Source organism: Triturus cristatus, chromosome 2_1 (genome assembly GCF_964204655.1).
Source record: "Triturus cristatus chromosome 2_1, aTriCri1.1, whole genome shotgun sequence".
Lineage (NCBI taxonomy): Eukaryota > Metazoa > Chordata > Amphibia > Caudata > Salamandridae > Triturus > Triturus cristatus.
The window spans coordinates 694,066,978-694,090,548 of NC_140581.1; the positions used below are offsets into that span (position 1 = coordinate 694,066,978).

General features: G+C 46.7%; 1 protein-coding gene across 8 annotated transcripts in view; it reads right to left on the minus strand.

Annotated features, from left to right (window-relative positions):
• The window catches only part of YTHDC2 (YTH N6-methyladenosine RNA binding protein C2), a 1,174,422-nt gene that overhangs the window by 545,565 nt on the left and 605,286 nt on the right, over positions 1-23,571 (minus strand). For all 8 annotated transcript variants that reach the window (XM_085632632.1, XM_085632630.1, XM_085632634.1 and 5 more), the window contains exon 18: positions 16,154-16,236. In XM_085632632.1, the coding sequence (XP_085488758.1) occupies positions 16,154-16,236 (83 nt within the window). The remainder of the gene's footprint in view (positions 1-16,153; positions 16,237-23,571) is intronic.

The window sequence follows — 23,571 nt, forward strand, 5'->3', positions numbered from 1 at the left end:
GTCCACCGGGGCCCGGGGAGGCTCTCCCCGGCCTGGCTGCTTTCAGAAGCAGGGACCGGGCCGGTGAGCAGGGGTGGCTGGCTTTATCTGCTACGCTGGCGGAGCGGAGTTTTCTGACCACCCCTAGTGACAAGCCGTCGTGAAAACAGACCAGTGACACAATGTGGCAGCTGGTATGGTGATGCGGAATTCCTATAGACGACTCAGACTCCTTCAATTTCTGTACCTTGACCACTCTCATTGAAAGATACATGTGAAATGTAACATTGCGTTCGCAGTGAACTCTCAGTTTGTATACTGTATGATGAGATTGTTTAATAAAGAGTAATACATTTTTTTTTTAAAGTATGGTAATGTTATGCTCTAAACTCTCAAGATAAGGGCTACAGTGGGTCACGTAATGTGGCAGCCATTTTCAAAGTATAATCAATATATTTTGAAGATGGTCAGTCAATGACGTGGCTTTATTAATGGTGGCACATTTTAAAAGCATCCCGCATTCGCAAAATCAACAGCGTTGACGAACTAGCATTGGCAAAGCAAGACCAATTGGGTTTCCCTGCTTGTTAATACACGCTAGTCAAGTTTTACTTGATGGGTTTGGTTAAAGAGGTATGAATCTAACTTCTTAGAGAACATCCCATTGCAACCAAAACAGAACTTTCAGTCGTGTCAGGAGAATGCTGTTGTCCACAGTGTTGGAGGCAATAGCCGTGTCCGGGAGAATTAAAATGCAGCTTAAAAGGAGCTCTTCCTTACTGTTCATTGAGCCAATTATTGTGTCTCTCCTAGGCTTGAAGCATGACTTTTGTCGAGGTGTTGTGGATTGTGTTTTTTGTTCGTATTGAACGCTTGAGTATGTTGATTAAGGGTTAGTGAGTTGGGGGCTGACAAGCAATGTTGACATGCAGGTTGTGGTGCATGCAGGGCAATTAGCTGTGTTTTTACATATACAGCTCAGACAAATATAACCTTGTGTAAAAGGCCAGTGACCCTATTATAAATTGTAAATACAATGATAATAGCAACACGTTCCCAATGTATTGGCATTTGGCACTGTGACTGCTGTGTTCAGCAAAGGTGAGTGTGTTTTTGATTGGGTTGAACAAGCGGCGCATGAGATACGAACGATGAATTCAATGCACGAAAGGAACAGGTTACCTACTTTGTAAGCATCTGTTCGTGGCATGTAGTGCTGTAGATTCATATGCTCTGCATACTCCTGCCATCTAGTTTTGGGCCCGTAGTTGTGCTAGTTGTTTTTCTTCAAAGAAGTCTTTTGATTCACAAGGTCAAGTGACTCCTCCTCTGGGAGGTAATGCGCATGGGCATTGACTCCATTGTTAGATTGTTTTCCCGCAGGCGGGTGAGAAGGTAGTGTAATGTATGTGTAAGTAATACGCTGACCATGCTAGTTGTATAAATAGTGAAACCCTTTAATGTAAGGAACTGCAACAGCCACTGTTGTCCGGGGAGGTGGGTGGGCGCACGTAAATCTACAGCACTACATGCCACGAACAGATGCATAGGGTAAGTAGCATATTCCGTTCAATGGCATGTGTGGCTGTAGATACTCATGCTCTGCATAGACTGTAAAGCAGTCCCTACTGATACGCGGTGGCTAACCTGTGGGTGTTGTAGTGGTTGGAAAAAGAGTATATAGCACTGCCTGTCCTACATTGCTTGTTGGCGTGCTAAAACATCCACACAATAATGTTTGGTGAAAGTATGTGGTGTGGACCATGAAGCTACTTGACAAATGTCAGCTTTGGGAATATTTCCTAAAAAGGCCATGGTTGCTCCCTTTTTCCGAGTAGAGTGTGCTCTGAGAGGAACAGGTAAATGTCTTTTGGCTAAGCAGGCCATGGTTATAGGGTTGCCCTTGTGTGGTGGTAAAAAGTCAACAATAGGTTGCTTAGACTTTCTGAAAGTTTTAGTTTCATCAATGGGGAGACGAGTTGGCCTAACATCTAGGGCGCTCGACCTCGGACCTGGGGAACTGGGTTCGAGTCTCGGTAATGACGCTGAACATCCTGTGATTCTGGGCAAATCACTTAATCTCCCCGTGCCTAACAAAAAAAAATTAATGTGTGTCCTCATGTAACGTAACTGGTGCTATGTAAAGCGCTCGGATACCTGATTGGATTCAGGTCAAGTTTGCGCTATATAAAACTCTCCAAAAAAAAAATGTAGAACATAAGCGCTCTTTGGACATCTAATGAATGAAGAGCTGTTTCAGCAAAAGAATCAGGTTGAAGAAAACAGGCGATTTAATGGACTGATTGATGAGGGATTGTGAGACTACCTTAGGTAAGAATTTAGGGTTGGTTCTAAGAACCACCTTGTCTCTGTGTATTTGTAAGAATGGTGCTTCTAAGGTTAATGCCTGGAGCTCACTAACACATCTGATTGAAGTTATGGCAACTAAAAAAGCCGCTTTCCATGATAGGAATTGAAGAGAGAATGAGTTTAGAGGCTCAAAAGGAGGTCCTAAGAGTCCTGTAAGTACTATATCAAGGTTCAATATAGGTGCAGAAAGAATCCTGGGTGGGATAACGAGTTTAAGTCCTTCCATGAAGGCTTTAATAACTGGAATTTTGAAAAGGGAAAAGTGCTGTCTATTTTGAAGATAGGCAGCCATACAGCAAGATGTAAGCGAAGTAGATAACAGATCATGTTTTGTACTGTAGCTGTGAAAGGATCAATTTGTTTGGAGTGGCAGTAGCAAACGAAACATTTCCATTTTGGGGCATAGCAGGCCCTAGTGGTACGTTTTCGGGCTACTGTAAGAAATCCCACACCTCCTGCTGGTAAATTAAGATAACCATATTCTATGACCTCAGGAGACAGGCTGTGAGTTTTGGGATCTGGGTGTCTGATTTGTCTGTGATTTCGCATGAGAAGGTCCGGACGGTTGGGGAGCTTCTCATGAGGAACTACTGAAAGGTCTAGTAATGTTGTAAACCAGGGCTGACGAGCCCAAGTGGGAGCTACTGGGATCATTGTTAAAGATGTCTGTCCGAGCTTCCGAACCAGAAATGGAAGGAGAGAGAGAGGTGGAAAAGCATAGGAAAATATCTTTGATCAACCCATCCATAGTGCATTGCCCATGGACAGTGGCAAAGTTTGGGCATTATATATTTTATACTGTGGAAAAAATATCTACTTGAGGGAAGCCCCACTTTAGGAAGTAGGAGAGGAAAACTTGTGAATGGACTCCCCATTCACGGACCTGCTGCTGCATTCTGCAGAGCAGGTCTGCAAAGTCACTGTCTGTTACCAGAAGGTATTCCGCTAACAGGTGAATGAGGTGCTGTAGAGCCCAGTTCCAGATGATCCGAGACAGTTGTGAGAGTTGTGTAGACCATGTCTCCCCCTGTTTCTGAAGACAATATATTGCTGTCATATTGTCCATCTAGACTAGGACAACCTTGTAAGTTAGGTGAAGTAGGAAAGCTTTCAAAGCTAGGTGAACGGCTTGAAGTTCTAAGTAGCTGATGTAGAGAGATTGGTGCTTGAAATCACATAGGCCCTATACTGCAAGGTGTTGGAGGTGAGCAACCCATCTCGTCTTTGATGCATCTGTCGTGAAAGTGAGGTAGGGAATAGGCTCTAGAAAAGGCCACCTCTTCGAAAGGTTGGTGGTGTTCCGCCATTGTAGAGAATGGTGAGTTGGCGGTCTATTAACACTAGATATGTTAACTGACCCTGTGAATGTGACCACAGCCGAGCTAGACATTGTTGTAATGGATGCATATGTAATCTTGGGTGGGGAACTATGGTAATGCATGAAGCCATCATCCCTGGCAGACGCATGCCCACCCTCCCTGCGAGTTGTTGGTTGGTCTGAAACTGGGGCAGTATTGTCTGAAAGTTTTGAATTCTTACAGGACTGAGGTTAGCTAATCCTGATTGTGTGTTCAGGGTTGCTCCTAAGCATGGTTGAATCTGTAGTGGTTGCGAGTGAGATCTGGGGATGTTGATCCCCAAATAGTGGAGGAGATCTACTGTCATCTGAGTGCCCTGTTTGCACTGATGAAGAGTGCTGGCTTTGATGAGCCAGTCATCCAGGTATGGGAAAATATGGACAGCTTATCTTCTGAGATATGCGGTGGCCACTGCTAGACATTTGGTGAACACTCAAGGTGCAATGGTTACCCCGAATGGCAAAACCGTGAACTGGTAATGTTTGCCCGCTATGACAAATCTTAAATATTTGTGATGAGCGTGGTGTATTGTTATGTGGAAGTAGGCGTCCCTTTAAGTCTATAGTTGACATAAAGTCGTCTTGTTAAAGAAGTGGAATGACATCTTGTAAGGTAACCATGTGGAAGTGTTCTGATAGGATGCATTTGTTTAAGAGCCTGGGATCTAAGATTGGACTTAAAGACCCGTCCTTCTTGGGGATTAGGAAGTACAGAGAGTATACCCCCCGAACCCTGATGTTGAAGAGGGACGGGCTCTATAGAACCTTTGAGGAGAAGAACTTGAACTTCCTGTTTGAGTAATGTTCAGTGCTTGTGTGACATCCTGTGAACACAAGGTGGAATTATGAGTGGTGTGGTAATGAGGACCATGTTGGATAATGGCCAATACCCACTTGTCTGATGTGTTGGATTGCCATGTGGGTAGGTAATTGTGAATTCTGCCCCAGACAGGTGTTATGTGATCGGCGGGGGCCCAATAGGTGTTATGTGATCAGGCGGTCCCCGACAAGTGTTATGTGATTGGGGGGAAGCATAGGGTAGTCACTGTTTGGTAGAGGATGTTGCTCGATGGAGAGAGGCACCCTTAGCTCTACCTCTGGTGTTATTTCATCTATATTATAGCCACGGTAGCAGCCCTTAGTGTATGAGCCCTGACCTTGATGCGTTTGTAGGGAGGTGGAAGCCTCAGATGAGATAGACTTTGAGGCTCCACTATATCCTGAGTGATGAAAAATCTCACGGGTTGCAGGTTTTTGAAGTGCTTCCATAGCTTTTGGCATCTCAGTATCTTTTTTTATTTTTTTCCAAAGTGGAATACAACTGAGGGCCAAACAGATGTTCCTTCTCAAAGGGCATGTTTTTTGAATCTCAGGTTTAAACCCAGAGATTGGAAGCCAAGCGTGTCGCCGAAGTGTATTTACTCCCCTAGCTATGGTGTCTGCAGAATCAAATGCACACCGTATGGAAGTGTTAGTGATAATTTTACTTTCAGACACTAACTGATGACCTCATTTTTTGTGTTCCTCTGGGAGATAGTGAAGTAGATCTTCCATTTCATTGCAGTGGGTGCGGTCATAGCGTGCTAGGAGAGCTTGCGAGTTGGCAATACGCCAATGGTTTTTTTTTTTTTTTTGTTTTTCAAAAACCTTTATTGTTCCATCGAAGAGTACACCGCTATTCAGCCAACAACCCGGAGGCAGGCAGCTAGTATTCGAGGCGGAACTCCGCCCAAGCATTTGAGATCGTACTTTCAAACGGCAATACAGCATTTTACAATGGAACAAACAGAACAGAACTAATAAAGAGCCCGAGTCGAAGGAAAGCAAACAGTAAATGATCGAAATGACATAATCATCTTCACGCTGCGCCCACAGCCCGCCCAGACAGAGCAAGCGACAGACAACCCCTCTCAGCGAACGAACCCCATATCCCAGATCGCTTATGCCAGGCGGATCACCACTTACAGCACCCCACAGTCGAACTCCAACCTCTCCACGTCATTTAAGCCACGATCAGCCCGCTTGGTCATCTTCCAACGCTGTCGTACTAGCCAACCAGTCTACCAGTGGCTGCCAGATATCTACAGGCCGCGAGCGCTGCGGCAGCTGGTCCCAGTATGAGGTCAGCTGCTCCCTACAGTACACCGCCGATCTTATCCAGGCCTTCACGTTTGGCGGCATTGTCTTCTTCCAGTGTAGCGCTACCTGACGCTTAGCAAGTAATAATAACATGGCCACAAGCCTACGTGAGGTCTTGGGCACATTTCTAACGAATCCCAATAGGGCCACAAGTGGGTCCGGCCCCAGTACCATCCCCACGATCTGCCCCACGGCATTGAAGACTGCAATCCAGAAGTCGCGTATGGGGCCACACACCCAGACAAGGTGATAGAACGCGGCATCCTGCGCACCGCATCTCCAACAGCACGCATCAGACCGCAGACCCATCCTACACAATTGAATGGGCGTCCGGTAGGTCCGGTGCAGATAGTTGAAGTGTACCAACCGCAGTCTGTAACTAGGGGATAGGTTTTCAAGTTGGGAGCAACAGTACTCCCACTGCTTCTCGGTAATAGATATACCCGCTTCAAGTTCCCACGCGGATCTGGAGTCAGTGTGCGCAACCGGAGCCGTGCTTTGAGTAGCCCTATAGATCCGTGTGATCAGTTTGCGCGCGGAGGAGTTCGAGAGTACGTCCTCCAAGGCCGCAATCGTCGGCGGAGCCTCTGGAAACATAGGGTACCTGCCCTTGCAGGCGGACCGCAGTTGATAGTAGAGAAGAAGCTCCGAGGCCGTCGGTTCCGGCGCTGCCGCCATGTCCCGCACTGTGAGGAAGGTATCGTCCGGGTACAAGTCTCCCGCCACCTTCAGTCCGCAGGCCTGCGCCCGCCGCGCCACTGCCGCGTCCGTCAATGGCCCCAATAGTGGATTATCCGCGAGGGGCATACTCGGCGCATATAAGTCATCTACGCCTGCACGTTTGGCAATGCTTGACCAGGCCCAGCGTACCATCTCAACAGTGTCAATGTCGTCCCTGGAGCGTCTGTATCTCTGATATGCCGCTGCACGAAGGGGGCAGGGGGCCGCAACATCCATCTCGATGGCCACGTGCGGCTGGTAAGGGATCGGGTGCTGCCAGTAGTGCAGATATTGGGCCTGAGCACTGTACGCATATAGCTCCATGTCCGGGGCCGCGAGTCCCCCCTGACGGAAGGGAAGTGTGAGGAGGTTCCAGGCCACTCTGGGCTGCTTACCCGCCCAGACCAGTTCAATCAAGGCGGAGCGGAGCCGGCGAAAGAACGACTTAGTGAGTGGCACGGGGATGTTTACGAATAAGTAAAGAAACTTAGGAACGACCACCATTTTAGCAATTGCTATGCGGCCCATCAGAGATAGTGGCAGCGCTTTCCAGCGCTTCACTTTGCACTCCAGCCATTCCACGGCCACCCCAAAATTGGCCAGCCATATGTCCTGTATCGATCGGCTAAACCGTATGCCCAGGTATTTAATCTCATCAGTGACCCAGTCAATCGGGAATTCCGTGTGGCATTGACTCGTACCGCCCGTCAGCGGGAACATCGCCGACTTTGACCAGTTGATATCGATACCCGTGAGGCCGCTGTACCTTGTCACCTCACGCATCAGTGGGTCGAAGTTTTCCGATGGATTCATCATATATATGGTTATGTCGTCGGCGTACATAGAGACCAGCAGGCCACGCGACGTGAAGCCGATACTGCGATGAGTGTGGTGTTGGCGCAAACGAGCCGCCAGCGGCTCCGTCGCAATAGCGAACAGCAGTGGCGACAAGGGGCAGCCCTGCCGAGTGCCTCTTGTTATGGGGATCGGGGAAGACGTCTGACCATTAACCCGTACCCTAGCCGTCGGGTGATTATAGATTATTCCAATACGCCTGGCAAAGGAGGGGCTGAAACCCATGCGAGTGAATAACGCCCGTAGGAATTTCCACTCTAGTGAGTCGAACGCCTTAGTGGCGTCAAGCAATGCGGCCGCGGCTTGTACCTTGGGATCCAAATAATGCAGGAGCCCAAACAGCACTCTAAGATTGTGGGAAGTGGACCGCCCCATCACAAAGCCCGACTGATCGGACAACGCTATCTGAGGCAGCATAAGTTTCAGGCGGTCAGCGAGTAGTTTCGCGTAGATTTTGGCGTCAAGATTAATTAGCGAGAGTGGGCGATATGAGTCCGGGGTAACAGGATTCTTGCCAGGTTTAAGCAGCGTAATGATGAGGGCCTCTCGCATCGAGGCAGGGAGGATGCCAACCTCCATCGCTTCCTCGAAAACATTATGCAAGCGAGGGACCAGTAGGTCTGCGTATTCCTTGTAGAAGGCTGCCGTCAGCCCGTCTGGGCCTGGTGCCTTGCTGAGCGGCATAGCGGCTATAACCGCTCGAATGTCCTCCTGCGTGAAGGGGAGGTCCATATATTGTCGGGCACTATTACTGAACCACGCAAGAGCTATGGTGTCCAGGTAATCACTAATAATAGTGTCGTCAGGGGACACCTTAGAGGTGTACAAGTCCTTATAGTAGTCTGTCATCACCGCCAGTATAGCCGGAGGATCTCGAATTACTGCACCCCCCGACTCCTGTATCTCAAGAATATGCTCCGACCCGCGTGGCGGGCGCAGCAGATTTGCTAGTGTTCGGCCAGCTCTATCACCCTCTCCGTAACGCCTGGCCTGAGAATCTTTGGACAAGAACCTGACCTCCCTCTCAGCCTCCTCTTGATACTCGGTCAGTTTCGTCCTGAAGTCTGCACTCGCACCACCAGACGGGGTTGCCACCATCGCAGCTTCAAGCCGAGCCAGTTCAGATTCCAACCTGCCGAGAGTAGCTCTAATGGAGCGTAAAACCCCAGTTTTTAGCGCCATGCAGTGGCCTCTTGTCACAGCTTTACAGGCCTCCCAGAGCACGCCAGGTGAATCTACTGAGCCCTCGTTTAGTGCGAAGTATTCCTCCAGTTTTTCCCGCAAAGAGTGCTGGAAGACCTGGTCGCGCAGAGCCCGGGACGGGAATCTCCAACTAAACGGCTTAATGTACTGCGGCGGGGTGGATATCGTTAAGCAAACCGGGGCATGATCAGAAAGTGACCGCGGCAAGTGAGTCACCTCTAACACCGATGAGTGCAGATCTCTGGACAACAGCCAGAAATCCAATCTGGACCAGGCCGCACGATGAGCTGTGATACACGTACCGGCGCGGGTCTCAGGGTGCAGTGTCCTCCAGGAGTCCACCAGCCCTGCCTCTTGCATAATATGGCTAAGCGCCTCCGACGCCCTAGGGTGATGTTCCAGAGTGGTGCCCTGCCTATCTGCAGTATCTGACAGTACCACATTATAGTCTCCTCCCCACAGTATCGCAGCAGGTCCACAGTTCCGCACCTTATGCCACAATCCCTCGTAGAAATCTGGATTATCGTCATTCGGGCCATAAACATTCACCAGAATCACTCTCGCGCCGCACAGCGAACCTACCAACAGAACAAACCTGCCCCCCACGTCCCTGATTTCCTCATGCGTCCTCCAGTGAAGCCCTTTTCTGATAAGTATCGCCACCCCTCTAGAGTAGTTAGAGTAGTGAGCGTGAACTACCTCACCCCATCGGTTGTGTCTGAGCAGCTGCGCAGCATTGTCCGTCAGGTGCGTCTCCTGCAGAAGGCAAATGTCCGCACCCTTCCTAATCAGAAAGGCCTGTATCAGTCTCACTTTCCGCCTATCATTCATACCCCGTACATTCCAGGTAATACACTTTATGCTATTCACCGCACCATACGTGTTAACAGAGTTCGGGCAAGCCTCAAGCATACACCTACCCCCCAGTCACCCGGCCAAGTCACACCAACTCTCGAAGCACGCATTTCCAATCCAGCGGGTCCCAATATATGAGGGCGGCAATGCCACAGCAATCCGTACGCCCGCCAACAGGGCAGGGAACCTCCACCAGGCACCAAGCAGGGAAATAGAACTCGAGCAGGCCACGGACCCGTTCCTCGTTGCATCGATTCCTGCAGCCCGTCCCTGTCAGACAACACACATCCCACCCGGCCAGCTGGGCAGCCTGCCCGGTAAATGCCAGTACACCTCTTGCTAGGTGACTGTCGACATGACAGCGCGCTGCGCACAACGTGCGATTCAATAGCAGTTTTCGCCACCTCCGACCCGGCTCTGAAACTTAAATAAAACACAACAAAAACCCCCAGCCCCAGCCAAACCCCTAACCCTCCCGCTCCAACCCCCCAATCAGGTTGTGCAATGAACTCCCTGGACCCCCTCCCAACTACAACAACTGTAACTACAGTCTCTAAATGTGAACAGTGAATGGGAATCATCCCTTGAGGTACGCAGGTTGGCCACCTACAAGCCCTGTACTTGTGACAGGGCGATCGAGCGCGAGACTAGTGTACCAGCTCAAGGACCATCCCCCCCCAATCCCGCAGCCCTGCTCAGCTCCCTCATAGCATCTGAAATTGGAACTCCAGGGAAGTAAACATTCTCAATATGGCCCAGCACAGCGTAGACAGGCGACACCCAGCGATTTAACAAGAAGCAGACAGGAGTAGTCATTCAACGTCACTTAGCCTGTCCCGCTGGTCCGGGTCAACTGCCGGTGTCTGAGCCTTTTGGTCCTTTAACAGTTGTTTGGCATATTTCATAGCCGCCTTAGCGTCAACAAAAAAGGATGGCTTACCGGGACCTTGGACCCGGAGTTTAGCAGGGTAGATGAGGGAGTATTTGGTGCCCGCCTGTTGAAAAAGTTTCTTCGCCGGCAAAAATTACCTTTGAGCGGCTTGAACCTGCATCGTATAGTCCGGGTATAGTGCAATGTGGTTGCCCCTGTATTGCAAGTCCGATATGTCCCTTGCCATTCGTAAGATCACGTCCCGGTCCCTATAATTCAAGATTCGTGCAATAATAGGCCGGGGCGGTGCACCGGGTTTAGGCCTGGGCCCCAGTGATCTGTGAGCCCTCTCGACCAGGAACATCGGAGACAATCCCGACCCAAACAGATCCTTACACATTTGTTCGACAAAGAGCTCCATGCTGGTTATGTCCGTCGTTTCCGCCACACCCGTGATGCGGACGTTGTTGCGCCGCGAGCGCGCCTCCAAATCCTCATTTTTCTGCTGGATGAGTGTTAGAATCTTCTCCATGCCCCGAAGTTGGCCGGCAAGGCCGGTCTGATTTTCCTCCGTGTCGGCCACACGTGTTTCGAGCGATCCCACTCTCCCCTCTTGTTTGTCCATGCGGGACGTGATACCGTCCATGCGGGCAGCCAGCGCATCCATTTTGCCATCGATGCCATGTAAGCTTGTTTTCAGTTCCTGAAACATGGCCTTAATGTCCGCCTCCTGAGCACCACTCTGGTCCGCTCGAGAAGATTCGGCCTCACGGAGGTCTGGGTCTGGGTCCGGCGGCTTCTGCTTGGACTTGTCGAAAGTGATTTTCGGCTGCCGCGTGTCCGGTTTGCCCATGGCCACTCACCAGCCGCCACCCGGCGCCGCGAGTATGCCTTGGCGGCCGCGACCAGTCGCCGCCAGTCGCCGACCCTCAGCGTCTCACCGAGGGCAGCAGGTCGGTTAGTCCCAGTAGGTAGGCTGAATGGCTGGGCCTCCAATAGCGGGGCGCGCACCCTAAGCAGAGCAGGCGGGGAGAGTCACAGCGCAGGCCGCCGGAGCAGGACAACCCTAGTACAGCCGTGCACTTTCCACATCACAGGTCAACGCTCCAACCTCACCACAGTATTGTCGGGGCATGTACGGCAGCCGGCCTCGTCTCTCCGATCGTCTCCCTGGAACCTTCGACCATGGGACATCTGCTTCAGGCAAAATGGCCTCCACTGCGATCAGCCGCCCGGGCCCGTCGCCGTGCGCCGTCGTGCAATCCAGGGGCGGACGTTCGGCGGTCTTCCACACCAGCCGCCGCTTCCACAGCTTCACTCCGACAGCCGTAGGGGGTGAGACCTTCGCCGGGGTGCGCTTTTCTTTGGGCGAGCGAACAGCCTCTGCCTCACCCCTCGGATAGGTTTCGGGCACTCCACACGCAAGGCCCCGGCTCTAGCGAATGGTGTAGGCCGCCACGACTCCGCGCCGCCCGCGGGCCGCTCTCTGTCCACAAGCCGCCGACGGGGTCAGAAAAGCCAGAGCACAGGGCGGACACCCAGGCCTACCGTCTCGGGCGGGGAGGACCGAGCTCGCACCCCAGTTCAGCTAATAATTGAAGGATTTCTGTGCTCGATCGGCGGAGCTGCGGTTTCAGGCAGCCATTCCGCTCGGCAGCCAAGCCACGCCCCCATGGCAATACGCCAATGGTTGGCAGCCTGAGGTGCAACTCTTTTACCCGCAGCATCTAACCTTTTACTCTCTTTTTCAAGAGTGTCTCCAGTGATATGAGAGTTGGCACACTTGCATGCTGTGGTGGTCACTAGGAAGTCTGGTGGCAACTGGCGGGATATGAATTTTCTTCTGGCGCATGTCCAGTTTCTCCTGTTACTTGTGCAAGATTGGTTCCACCTATTTGCCGGAACAGAGCTTGGAGGTCGGATTGGATTGCTTGGCCCAGAAACTTTCAGCTTGGAAGTAGACTACGCACTTGGTGCTGAGGTGGAAGATCGCAGTGGTCGGCTCGGTACCGAAGATTGTCTCGGTACCGGTTGATGCCCTCGGTCCGAGGACGCCAAAGTAGATAGCTTCAACTTCTCATGCGTTTTTTCGGTGCCGACCATAGATAGATAGAAGTAGTGGCCCAGGGGCCTGAGATTTTTAGACCTGCAGTGCTGAATGTTTTTTTGTATGATTATGCTGGTGGACAGGAGCATGGGAGGTGTACCCACAGGTTGCTGAGCTGGAGTACTGTCCTCTACCTCAAAGTCCTCTTCAAGCTCGGAACCAGAACTTTCATCGACACAGAAGGCCCCCTACTTGTCGATCGGTGGCTGCTCCTGGGCATGCTCCTCACCAAAGATGTCAGGAGTGTTGTTGGTGGCTCTGTAGGACATCTCGAGGCCACAAGCTCTAACAGCAATATAAAGTTAATGGAGATAATATTCCAAGAATGTTGGTGTATGGGTAGTAGTTGAATAATTCCCACATCTGGTCTGTGTGATGCTCTGGCTTTTGCACAAATAGAATCCCTGTGTGCAAAGTCATCGACAGAGGTCCTCATACCAGAGGTCTCTTGAAACTAGACCTATCATTTGTTTCTGACCTGGATGGTCACGGGAGAGTTTGCTAATTTCCCTGGCTCCATCACTAGGGTGGGCACATGAGCTCTGCACAAGGGAGGAATGGTCATGCCATGTTGGATTTAGGTAGAGAAATGTTACTGTGGTTTGCAGTAGAGCAACCAGAAACTGCTGCAAAAGTGAACTCCATTAAGAACCTTTGCCTATTAGTAAGGGAGGGGCTAGGAGTCACCCCCGCCCATAGGCTAGGGCCAGGCATAAATGTGGCACCCCTGCACACCATCTTCAGAACACTACTGGATCTGTGACAGAACAAGGACTGTACCTACTGTTGTGAGCTGTGAGGAAAACATTAAGGGTTGTACCTCCTCCCACTTGTACCCAGTACAAAGAAATGGTCTCCCAGGGTCAATTAGGTGACTGCCTGAACAGCTACAGGGACACAAAAGATGCAATAAGCCCACTTTCCTCAAGGAGCCCAGCTGATAAGGCTTCACTGGGCCTACCATGGACCCTGCTGGTGGCTACTGCTGCAGTGAGCCCTAACCTCCAAGTGTTGTTCCTGTGGACCCTGAACCCTTAGCTTGTGTTAAGAATGTACTTCTAGTGCCCAAGTGCAAAAAAGGGCTCCAAAACCTTTTGCCAACTTTCTGGTCGCTGTTGAAGCTACAGACATCGAATCGCAGGTCAGCCTTAGCTTGCAGGCTTGCCCTGCTGAAGGCAATTTAACTTTCAAAAAAGTGTTTTAGTCCAAGTATAGAGGCTTTGCTGGGAAGGAAGCAGAGCAGGATCCGATTGATGTTGAGGCATTCCTGCCTTTGGCGATGGCTGCAACCGGACCCCGCAATTTAGCAACCCACCGTCGTTGAACACTGTCTCAGATCCAGCTTGCAGTCTGTGTCGGCGATAACTCATCAACGACCACCTTTTCACCAGAAAAATGTCTAAAGTATCTCTTTGACTGGAACCCACCTGAGCCTCGACTCCATACTGAGCTTGGTTGCATTCAGCCTAAAACCTTACACTTGACACAGTCTAGAGCAACCAGTTGCCCGCGGTTGGAGCTTTGTACTATTTTGGTGCTATTTTTATTCAATACATAAAAAATCATATTGCCGGTTCCCCTTAATGGATTTGTGTCGTTTTGGTGCCAATTTGTTAATTAATTGATTAAAATCTTCTATATTTTTATACATTGGAGTGAGATTATTATTGTGCTGTGTTTTCGACTTTTTAACTGTTTTGTTACTTCTAAATGTTTTACAAATGTTCCTAAGTTTAGCTTGTTTTCTCTGTACCATAGCTACCAGAGATTGAGCTGAAGTTCAAATTACTGAACCCTCTACTGGAGCTAACAAGAATAGTGACATTATTACTTGCGGTGGACTATCATCTACTTCCAACTAATAATCCACTTTGTCACACATATATTTCTATCAAGATAGTGCATCAGCATTACCATGATGATCGCCAGGTCTGTAAGTTATGACATAGTCGAAGCAAGAAAACAACAGCCCATTCTGCATCACGAGAATTAGCACATTTCATAATTTTGAGGTACAATAAGTTTGTGGGTCTGTCAACTCAACTAAAGCCTGACTAACAAGAGCCACAGGTCTTACAACAAATGTGGAAAATCTGTGGAGGAGAAGTTGTCCTTCTAGCCCAAGAGCCAATGAACTGAGATTCACCAAGATCCTGTAGGGTAGGCCAATAAGCAAAGAAGAGAGCCTTCCAAATGTCCACCAGGCATTCACAGAGGCTTCTAATTACCCTTCAAGGCAGTTACTAGGAAGGGCATATTAACTACTTTCACCTGCTGCCCACAATACGTGGGGATGAAGCTATGGTAGTGCCAAGAAGGACACCAGGAATCTTACAGCTCATAAGTGGGCTTCAAAGACATGAAAGAGGCCCAAGACTGGAAAGGGTGACATGGCCTTTCCGGGGAGTCGTATGGGAACTACCATTTAGGTCACAAACTTTCTTAAGTTACCTGTCTGTGTCCTCACTTCCATAATTTGTTCTTCACGTATACGGTTGCCTTCGTAAATTGATTTACTTTGGTCCCTCACCCAAACCCCTACCACCACGATCTTCACGTGTGCAGCACTTTAGCTTTAGGATGGATCTCTCACAAGTGGTGAGAACTAGAGGGTGTGCTCACACGTCATTATACGCATTGAATACATTACTGTCTAACAGTACTTTCATTTTGTGACACCTGTCGTTTTTGTGCTTTTGTTCCTTTCCTTTTTCTTTCTTATCCCTCTTTATCCACAGCCTTGAAAAAGTACTAGGCCAGCACCATCATAGGGTAAAACACATGTTGGCTGAACAACTGGAATTGATAAACAAAATATTTATGATCATTACGATTAAATGTTTTATATATAACATTCAGCTTCTACTGTCCATTGTAACGTATAGTAATATAACTTCATCGTCCAACAGATTCAGCTTTATGCAACGCAAATAATTCTGTGTATGTGCATAATCTTGTCATAAATATAATACTTTGTGGTCAAGTCTAAAGGGTAGCAGGCACAAATTGTGGATCAACAGGGTTTTCTCCCTCAATGTATCAGTTTATTGGTGAAAGTTCTTGTATTAAATATGAAATGATTGCTATAACTTTGAATTTTGTCGCCTAAATCTGTAATCTAAAGCAGCCATCAAAAACTCCAAACCGGGTTACTGACAGCTGCTAGTATGTGTAAAATGTTATTGACATCTTAAAATAAGACTTCAGTGAAAAAGCACACCTAATTTGCTCACACTGTATGTATTTCTCACAGTAAGAAATGCCTGGTTTAGGGGTTAGGCCTGGCAGTGGTGATGAAGAGGAGAATAAGCTCATATTTAGAAAAAGCATGACAGGCTAATGATTGCTCAAGTTAAGTAGTAGCTCAACTAATCTAAGAGACAAGCCACCAAGCTCCCTAGCCTTTTTTGTATGCTTGGCAAAGCCTGGCTCCCAGTGTAAAGAAGTGAGAATTTAAAATCTGCCTCTACTTCATGATACACGCAGCAGAATGACAAGCATACTCCTAATCGTCTGCATTTTCCTTACAGAACGATAGTGGAACTTTAGCACACTCATTTGAACAACAGATGAAAAATTGGTTAACCATATATGATGCATGTCTGACTGCTTCGCAAAGTGAGAGTCAAAGCGAAGATTTTTGCTCAATAGTACACAAGAATAAGAAGTAAACTGTAAACATTTGAATATGCATTACCTTCCTTTCCTTTGAATGGCACTTGCTTTTGAAATCCAAACCATTTTTAGCATGGTCACATCATTTAATGCATCAAATGATTTCTATGAAAAGAAAAAACATGGTTAAAGGAGTTACCTAAATTTTGGCACATAATGACATACTTCACCACCATATTACAAAGTTAACACACTGCAATCTGAATTAACATCCTACAAGTAGGTGTTTCCTATAAACAACCTGTTTCATTCTTCTCAGAGGAGTAGGGCTGAATTTTTTTTCCACGGGGTGCATTTATGATTGAATGGTTCTGGAAGGACCAGCTGCTTTTTTGCAAGAAAAGGATGTGTCCCTTGCATTAACTGTATCTGCCATAGTCCCCAGTCTAAATTCAGAAAGAGTTTAGGAAACTAAGGTGCATACTGTTGTTGCGTTTGGTATGGCTCAAAGTGGAGAACGCGGTTTTGCCACTGCTAGGTTACCGCCATCAAGGATTGATTGAATGACCACATTGAATGTAACAAAGTCAGTAGATGGTAGGGCTCTACGACTGACTTGTTTATTGAGCAGGGAAACCACGGACTGGATAGGAACACTACTATTAATACATGCAAGATTAATGTTCTGGGTGCACTAAAAGAAAGGGAATGCAACCCTCGAGATGCCGACGGCTATGGGGGTTGAGATATGTATGAGCAGTACAGAACACCAGTGTAGGCAGGCTGACGTGAGTTTTAAGAACTTTGGAACAGTAGCAGCCTTGCATTTATGCAAATAATAAAAGTATGACATATGAGGGTGGACTGCAAAGCATAGTGGGTTCTGGAGTGCTCGGAGTCATTAAAAATGGGAACATTACCAGAGCACTGGTATGTGGAATAAGAACTTTACGCAGTACACGATATCTAAATATATAAGGAATCCAGTTTTTTAAATACAATCCTTGATGGCGGTAACCCAGAACACTACAGAGAAGATAGGTGAAAGCAATAGAGGGAGGTAGGAATGAGCTCCGTTGGGATATACCAGCTTGACAAATTTCATCAGACATATATAGCGAATATAAATGGTGACACCAGATATAGCTGAGTTGGGTTTAATGAGTAGACTACAGCATATGACACATGTAAATTGTGAAAAGACTTAAAAACTGAGACGTTTCAATATGGCCGTCGTAGTGGCGTGGAAAGCGAGCTGAGCTGCACTGGAACGTGTGCTCACATGGTCCCCACGCCATCAGCGTGCAGCACAGCCACGGATAAAGTTTGCTCTGATTTCCGGCGTGCTGTGAAGCTGGGACGAGACGCCGCTTTACACGATTGTTGGTGCGGTAAGAGTGTGCATGGGGATACTGGGGTTGGAATGTAGAGAACATTGAACGGCCGGTATTAGTTCCCTTACGGTGAATGGATTAGAACAGAATGTGAGAAATGTCCAGTGTAAGTGGGAAGTTCACGGGGCAATTAAAGGAGATGGTCAATTTCAAACCAGCACTTCGGGGGCATACCACAATGGACTGACGTGTACTCGATGTGTATATGTCGGAGAATGATAGGCACACCTTGACAGGATAAGGGTCTTACTGATTGTTAGTGTGTATGAAAACGACATTTGGAAAAGCCATGGTACTGAGATATGGCCAGTACATTTTTGACGAAGAGAAAAGGTATACAGCAATTGCAGTGCTGATGTATGATATTGTTTCCACAGGTGTAACTGATAAGCAACGGTAGTGGTTTGCAAACAAAGGGGTAAAAGTGATGTATACACCCCTTTTGGTCTGGTGCAGGCTGGTATGAAAGCCCCCTGCCGACACCGGGTAATTATATATGTTTGAAATCCAAAATATATATATCGCCTTGGAGTGTGATTTTATCTGGTTGACCAGGTTTTTACTGAGATAGAATCACTGTCTTTTTGTCTTGATAGCCAACCCGCATTTAATAAACATTGTCCAGAGAGGCGAGTGACTGAAACCCACGCCCTGACGAATTTGCCACAACGTATGTATTTGGCAATGAAACATGTTGGCCTTCTTGGTAAAGGTTAGAAACATGCAGTGCTTTTAACCAGAGTAAGCTCACATCTTCAAATAAAGTGGGCAACGTAATAGTGAGTCTTAACTCGATTTTAAAGTGCATTGAACACACTGTTCTCTGCATATCACAGGGTTTATGGTTTTGGGACAGTTTTATTTTTCTCTGCCTTGTCTGTCTCTTTCTTGGACACTATTTTCTTTGTTTCAGTGAGTGGGCAACCGATAATGATATACGTGGGCATACTGGCGAGAACCTGCTGGTAGCCTCCCTGGTGTTGCATACGTGAGGTGTCCTCTCACTCTTTTCACTTATTTTTCAGCAAGTGTTCTTCACTCACATGTTGTGAAGGAGGGGATGCATGGTTGGGTGGCTCAATTGACAGTGATTCTTCTCTTTCCTCTTTTTTAAAAAAAGTATTAACTTGAGAGTTTGGGACTGCGGGAAATTGGACCGGGCTCCAAACAGTGGGAAGAATTAGTCAGACCCACGTTGGAAGCAGTGCATGAAGGTGATATTAAATAAACTCTCCCATAGCCAGGTCTTTATTGTATGGATGAATTCTGAGAGGAGGGTGGCCTGGTGATTTCCCTCTTTTGCTCCCTGTTGTTAATATTAACTATATTGCAAACAAATGATACGGTCTGGAAAGTATTATTTGTGCATCATTAAGTTAAACGTCTTAACTTGTTCTGATCCTAATAAAATCTTTGTTTCCATCACATTTCAGAAGTACAAAACAAAATGTGCTTCATTTTTGCTCTCCTGACTGCTTAATGCGTATAGTTAATTTACAAGTATTTACATTATGTATTATGTTACGAAAAATAACATCCTAAAGCCTATCCTTTCCTTTCCTTTCCGACTTATGTACCCCAGCAAGATTGTCACATAGTTTCTTTACTTCTCTTTCTCTGACTGCAAAGTGAGATGAGTTTGAAAACACCGGTCCCAATGTTAAAACAAGCATTTGCAATGCAATAGGTCTCGCGTTTACGAAATTCTTGTAAATGTGACACCTATTGCATTGCTAATGCTTGTTTGTAAAAGCTCCCATGCGGCACTTTCACTTAAATGTCAGCCGCGCCCTTTTCCTTAGACAAGCCGTGTCTAAAGAAAGGGGTGCGCCCACCATTAATGTGAAAGTCGGTATGGGGCGCTTTTACAAAAAGAAGCATTTATTTGTCAATTTGGTTGGTCGACTGAGGGTGACGGCCTCGGGAAGGGCGACCACCTTCTTCCATGTCTATGCAGACATTCTTTCCAATTTTTTACTTTTGTGTGATCACATAATGCATTCTGTTGTAGTCTTTACTTTGCTTTCTGAACTAATTAGACTAACACAGCTGAAAGCAATGATTTGTAAGTGAAAAGTTCAGAACTAAGCACAATTTCCATAATGACTTCCAGGGACGTGGTCACCCTAGTCTATTTTGACTCTTCAGGAAGACACTGTGTTAAGTATGACTTGTAGGCCATTGAGGGATCATCCCGAACTAGGCAGTGCTTTTTTAGACTATGTTATGATCTGTGTGATAGATTACTTGCAGAGTGATACTTAGTTTCTGTGCTGCAGTTGGGGCAGATGCTCAGCTGGTAGACTTGAGGAAGGTTATGCTGGTCAAATTCACTATGAAGCTGAAAAGCTACTGTTTTTTCATAGTACTTGAAGGAAATATGTGTGATGGGATGGTTGTGTGCAAGGTCTTCACAGGGCAAGTCAGCTTTCTTTAATAAGTGGAATCCAACAGAGTTTCATTGTAGATGGAAAGATGCAGCACAGAGGGAGATATTAACAATGTTGAGGTAGGGAAAGTAACCCTGTATTGATGTGGAGAGTATGTTAACTTCGACTGAACAGAGCTGGATTGAAGGATGTTCATCTGGCCATGGAGAGATAGACTTGAAAAAGTAAGTCACTTTGTGGGGTGAAGAGTTGACTACATTTTCCCAACTGCTGAGGTCAATGGTTTCAATTTATTTTAATAAGGAAATGATAGAGGTTAGGCACATTTTAAAGTCTGGATTTTCACAACATAGTTGTCAAACTGACCTATTGATAACACAGAATGGGCTTTAGGTATACCCCTTTCAATAATTGTCCTTCTTTGCCCAGGCTGTTTCAGCCATTAGCTTGAGGCTTTGTCAATCATGCCTTGGCTCAGCCCAGTGGAGTATTCATTCATCTTTTACCTAATGTTGTTGGCTGTCTGGGTGTATCCATTCATCTTACACTCTAGTGCTTGTATTGAGCTGCACAAGAGACTTTTCTACAACTATAGCCCTCTCTTCTCCTCTTCTGCTGGCTGCCTCCCGTCAGTCTTGCTCTAAGGTGCTAATGCTACATCTGTTAGCACATTAAACTCAGGCCTATTGACTTTACCAATTCAGTTTAATTGAGCAAGGGATGACGGGAGTTTGGAGTGGGTTAACAAAGCTGCTTAGAACAGTACCTTGCTTCATTCTTTGCTTCAGTGGTGGCTTTGGAGAGCAGACCAAGTCTGGGTTAGAGGATAGCTATTTTGTGGGACGAACATGTAGTTGTGAAGAGTGCATGGTTTTCGAGTGTATTAGGATGCTACATTCTTTTCAGTTTTCCTGATGTAGCTTTGTAGGAGTTCAGGTCTTGTGAATATCAAGGGCATTTGGCTGTGGGTTAATTGTCTTGGGGCAGAGGGGAGTCTGTTTGTAATGAGGTGTTTGACTGTGGACCTAGGGGGACTGAGGAGAGTGTCCATATTATCAGATGTGTGTAAGGCGTATCGCGGCCAAGACATCTTAGAGGGTTTCATTGGGGGAAGGACATGAATATGGTTGCAATTTATCAGCAAGTGAGTGGAACAAGATAACGAATAGGTCTAAGTAGCTGAACCAAAGCAGGAGTCTTCCTGATTCTGGCTTTAGCTCAGCCTAAGGTACCAATAAAGGACGAGCCACAACAAAAGAGCCCAGTGCCTTCTTTTCCCTCGTTATGCTGTTTTATAGCAGAAAAATAGACAGGGAGCATCCTCAAAATGCAGGGGAGCTTCAGGGCTGGAGTGGAGATCAAAATCAGTCCTGGCAAAAACGATTCATCCAGCCCTGCATTGGAGGAGGCAGCAGGGGCCATGGGGGAGTTATTGGTTGATTTCAGTCTATATATCTCTAAAGGTAGCCCTACTGGGGAAATGCCAGAGTGGCATGGTGGCCAGTCTAGCCCTAGTCATTCTGCCAGGAAGATAAAATCTTAGTATCTGGCCTCCTGAACTTGAATTTACATGGCAGGACTTTCATGTCTAGGCTCATTCTCTGACTCTCAGGTCTAAACTGTACCTCTGGCTCGGGTCTGGCTCACCTCTATGGAATGATGCAGTAAAGTCATCTGAGTAATTGCTCCCGCCATCCACATCCACATACATACCAATGGACCCGATTCAGGCAGGAGACTCGATTTGTTTAGTCGAAAATGGTTTAATTTTGGCTGTATCCCACTTGAGATTAACTCTCCTTCAATAGAAGTCAAAGGGGGAAATACATTCTCTTGATTATGGTTTTTAGAATCGCCCACTTCCGTCTTCTAAAATGATGGCATGTATGCATCCATGATCCCCCACCAGCCCGCTCACTGACACTTTTCTTCCTGCTCTGAACAGATGCAAAATGTCTGCTGTTTTCTCCCTGGAATCAGGAAGAAATGCATGGGGACAGACCTGGTATTACCAGGTTTGTACAGTTCTGCCCGAATATAAGGCAAAAGTTATTCCTGCTGGAATATGGAGATTTTGGTCAACCAGTAACCCTGCACCAAATCCTGACACACTCTTAGCTAGTGCTTAAGTGTGTGTCAGACCTCGGTGGGCCATGAATACATTTGTACATGGGTTGAAAGGAGGAGGAGGGAGGCAGATCGAAAAGCATTCTAAGCAGTTCGAAGCAGGGCAGGGAAGGCGGGAGAGAGGGAGGGTGGTGGTGTGGTTGTTAATAGAACTGCCACCGACCTTGTGGGGACACGTTGGGTGGAGAATCTAAACCTCTGAAGACAAACTTGACCGTGATCTTTGGGCTGATTCCATTATCATTTTTTTACCTCTTTTCTATTTCAAGATTTTGTATTTTTTCTTTCATTTTTTTATTTCATTACGTCACCCTACTGCCCAGCGTCTCTATTAGTTGAATGGTAAAAATATTTTCCATAACTACACCAGAGGCGTGTATATATACTCCTCTGGGACAGGAGCACGATGTGACTAACCATCTTATGTTATTTATCACAATTTTGGCACCTTCCTTTGTTGGCATCTTTGTAGCGTCGTCAAACTAATTGTTTTTCTTTTATCATTTCACCATGGCGTTTTTCTTATTTCGTGTGCATGATGATCAAACCCGGAAATTCTCAAGACATGGCACCATGCGTGGGACGATTTCTCTATTCATAAATTTATAATCTTGTTCTACCATCTGGCGTATGAACAAGCTGCACGATAATAATTTCAGGCAGTGGCGTGCATGTTTAAGCGTTTGGGATCTTGTGTGCGTTGCTCCAATTCCATTATTTTTTCTGTTACAGACATGCTTGGTTTTGTTGTTTTTTATTGTATATTTCCTATTGTTATTCATATTCGTACTACCGTTCCATCATGGCGCCTTCTTTTCCCCTTTCTTTTCCGATTATAGTATCGCGAGGTATGGGACTTCCTGTCGACGGTCAGATGACCGATATTTCCTGTCTTTATATATTTCAAACCAAATGGAGCGTGACACGGATAATATCGTCGCTAATTACCTTTTCCCTGGACATTTGGGGTTACGGGACTTCCAAGGTACGAGTATTCCTTTATATGAAAGAACTGCTTGGAATGCTATGTGCTCGTAGTATTTACGGATATTATTCTTGGACTCGCGGTGTATTGAAGGACGCGTTGTATTGCGTCCTTTTAAAACATAGGTGGTATTATTTAGTTTACTTGCCTTGTGTATTACTTTCTAGTTACTCAATGGAATGTCTGTTAAATTGATAATAGCGTTCTTTCCCTTTGAGATATGATTTTTTGTATACTTGATTTTTTGTACACGTGCTTTTTAGTATATTTGTTTTTTTTCTTTGGTATATTGGTTTCTTTTGCCAAAATCGCTTACTTGAGTTCCCTGTTATTTTGCCGCTTGTATTTGCTTTTTCTATGCATCTTTTACAATAAGATGGGGGGTTTGTACCGGTGCCTTTTTGTATTGTTATCTAAGTTTTGACGGTCACAGGGTGGTTTACCTTAAAATACATGTTGTATCAATTTAGCGCATTTTGTCTTTCTCTGTACCTCTGAGGTGACATAAGTACATTATTAGTTTTTGTTACATTTACTTTTAGATCATTGGAACCCTTTTGATTGTGCTCTTATTATGGAGTCAGAACACGAAATACACAAAATA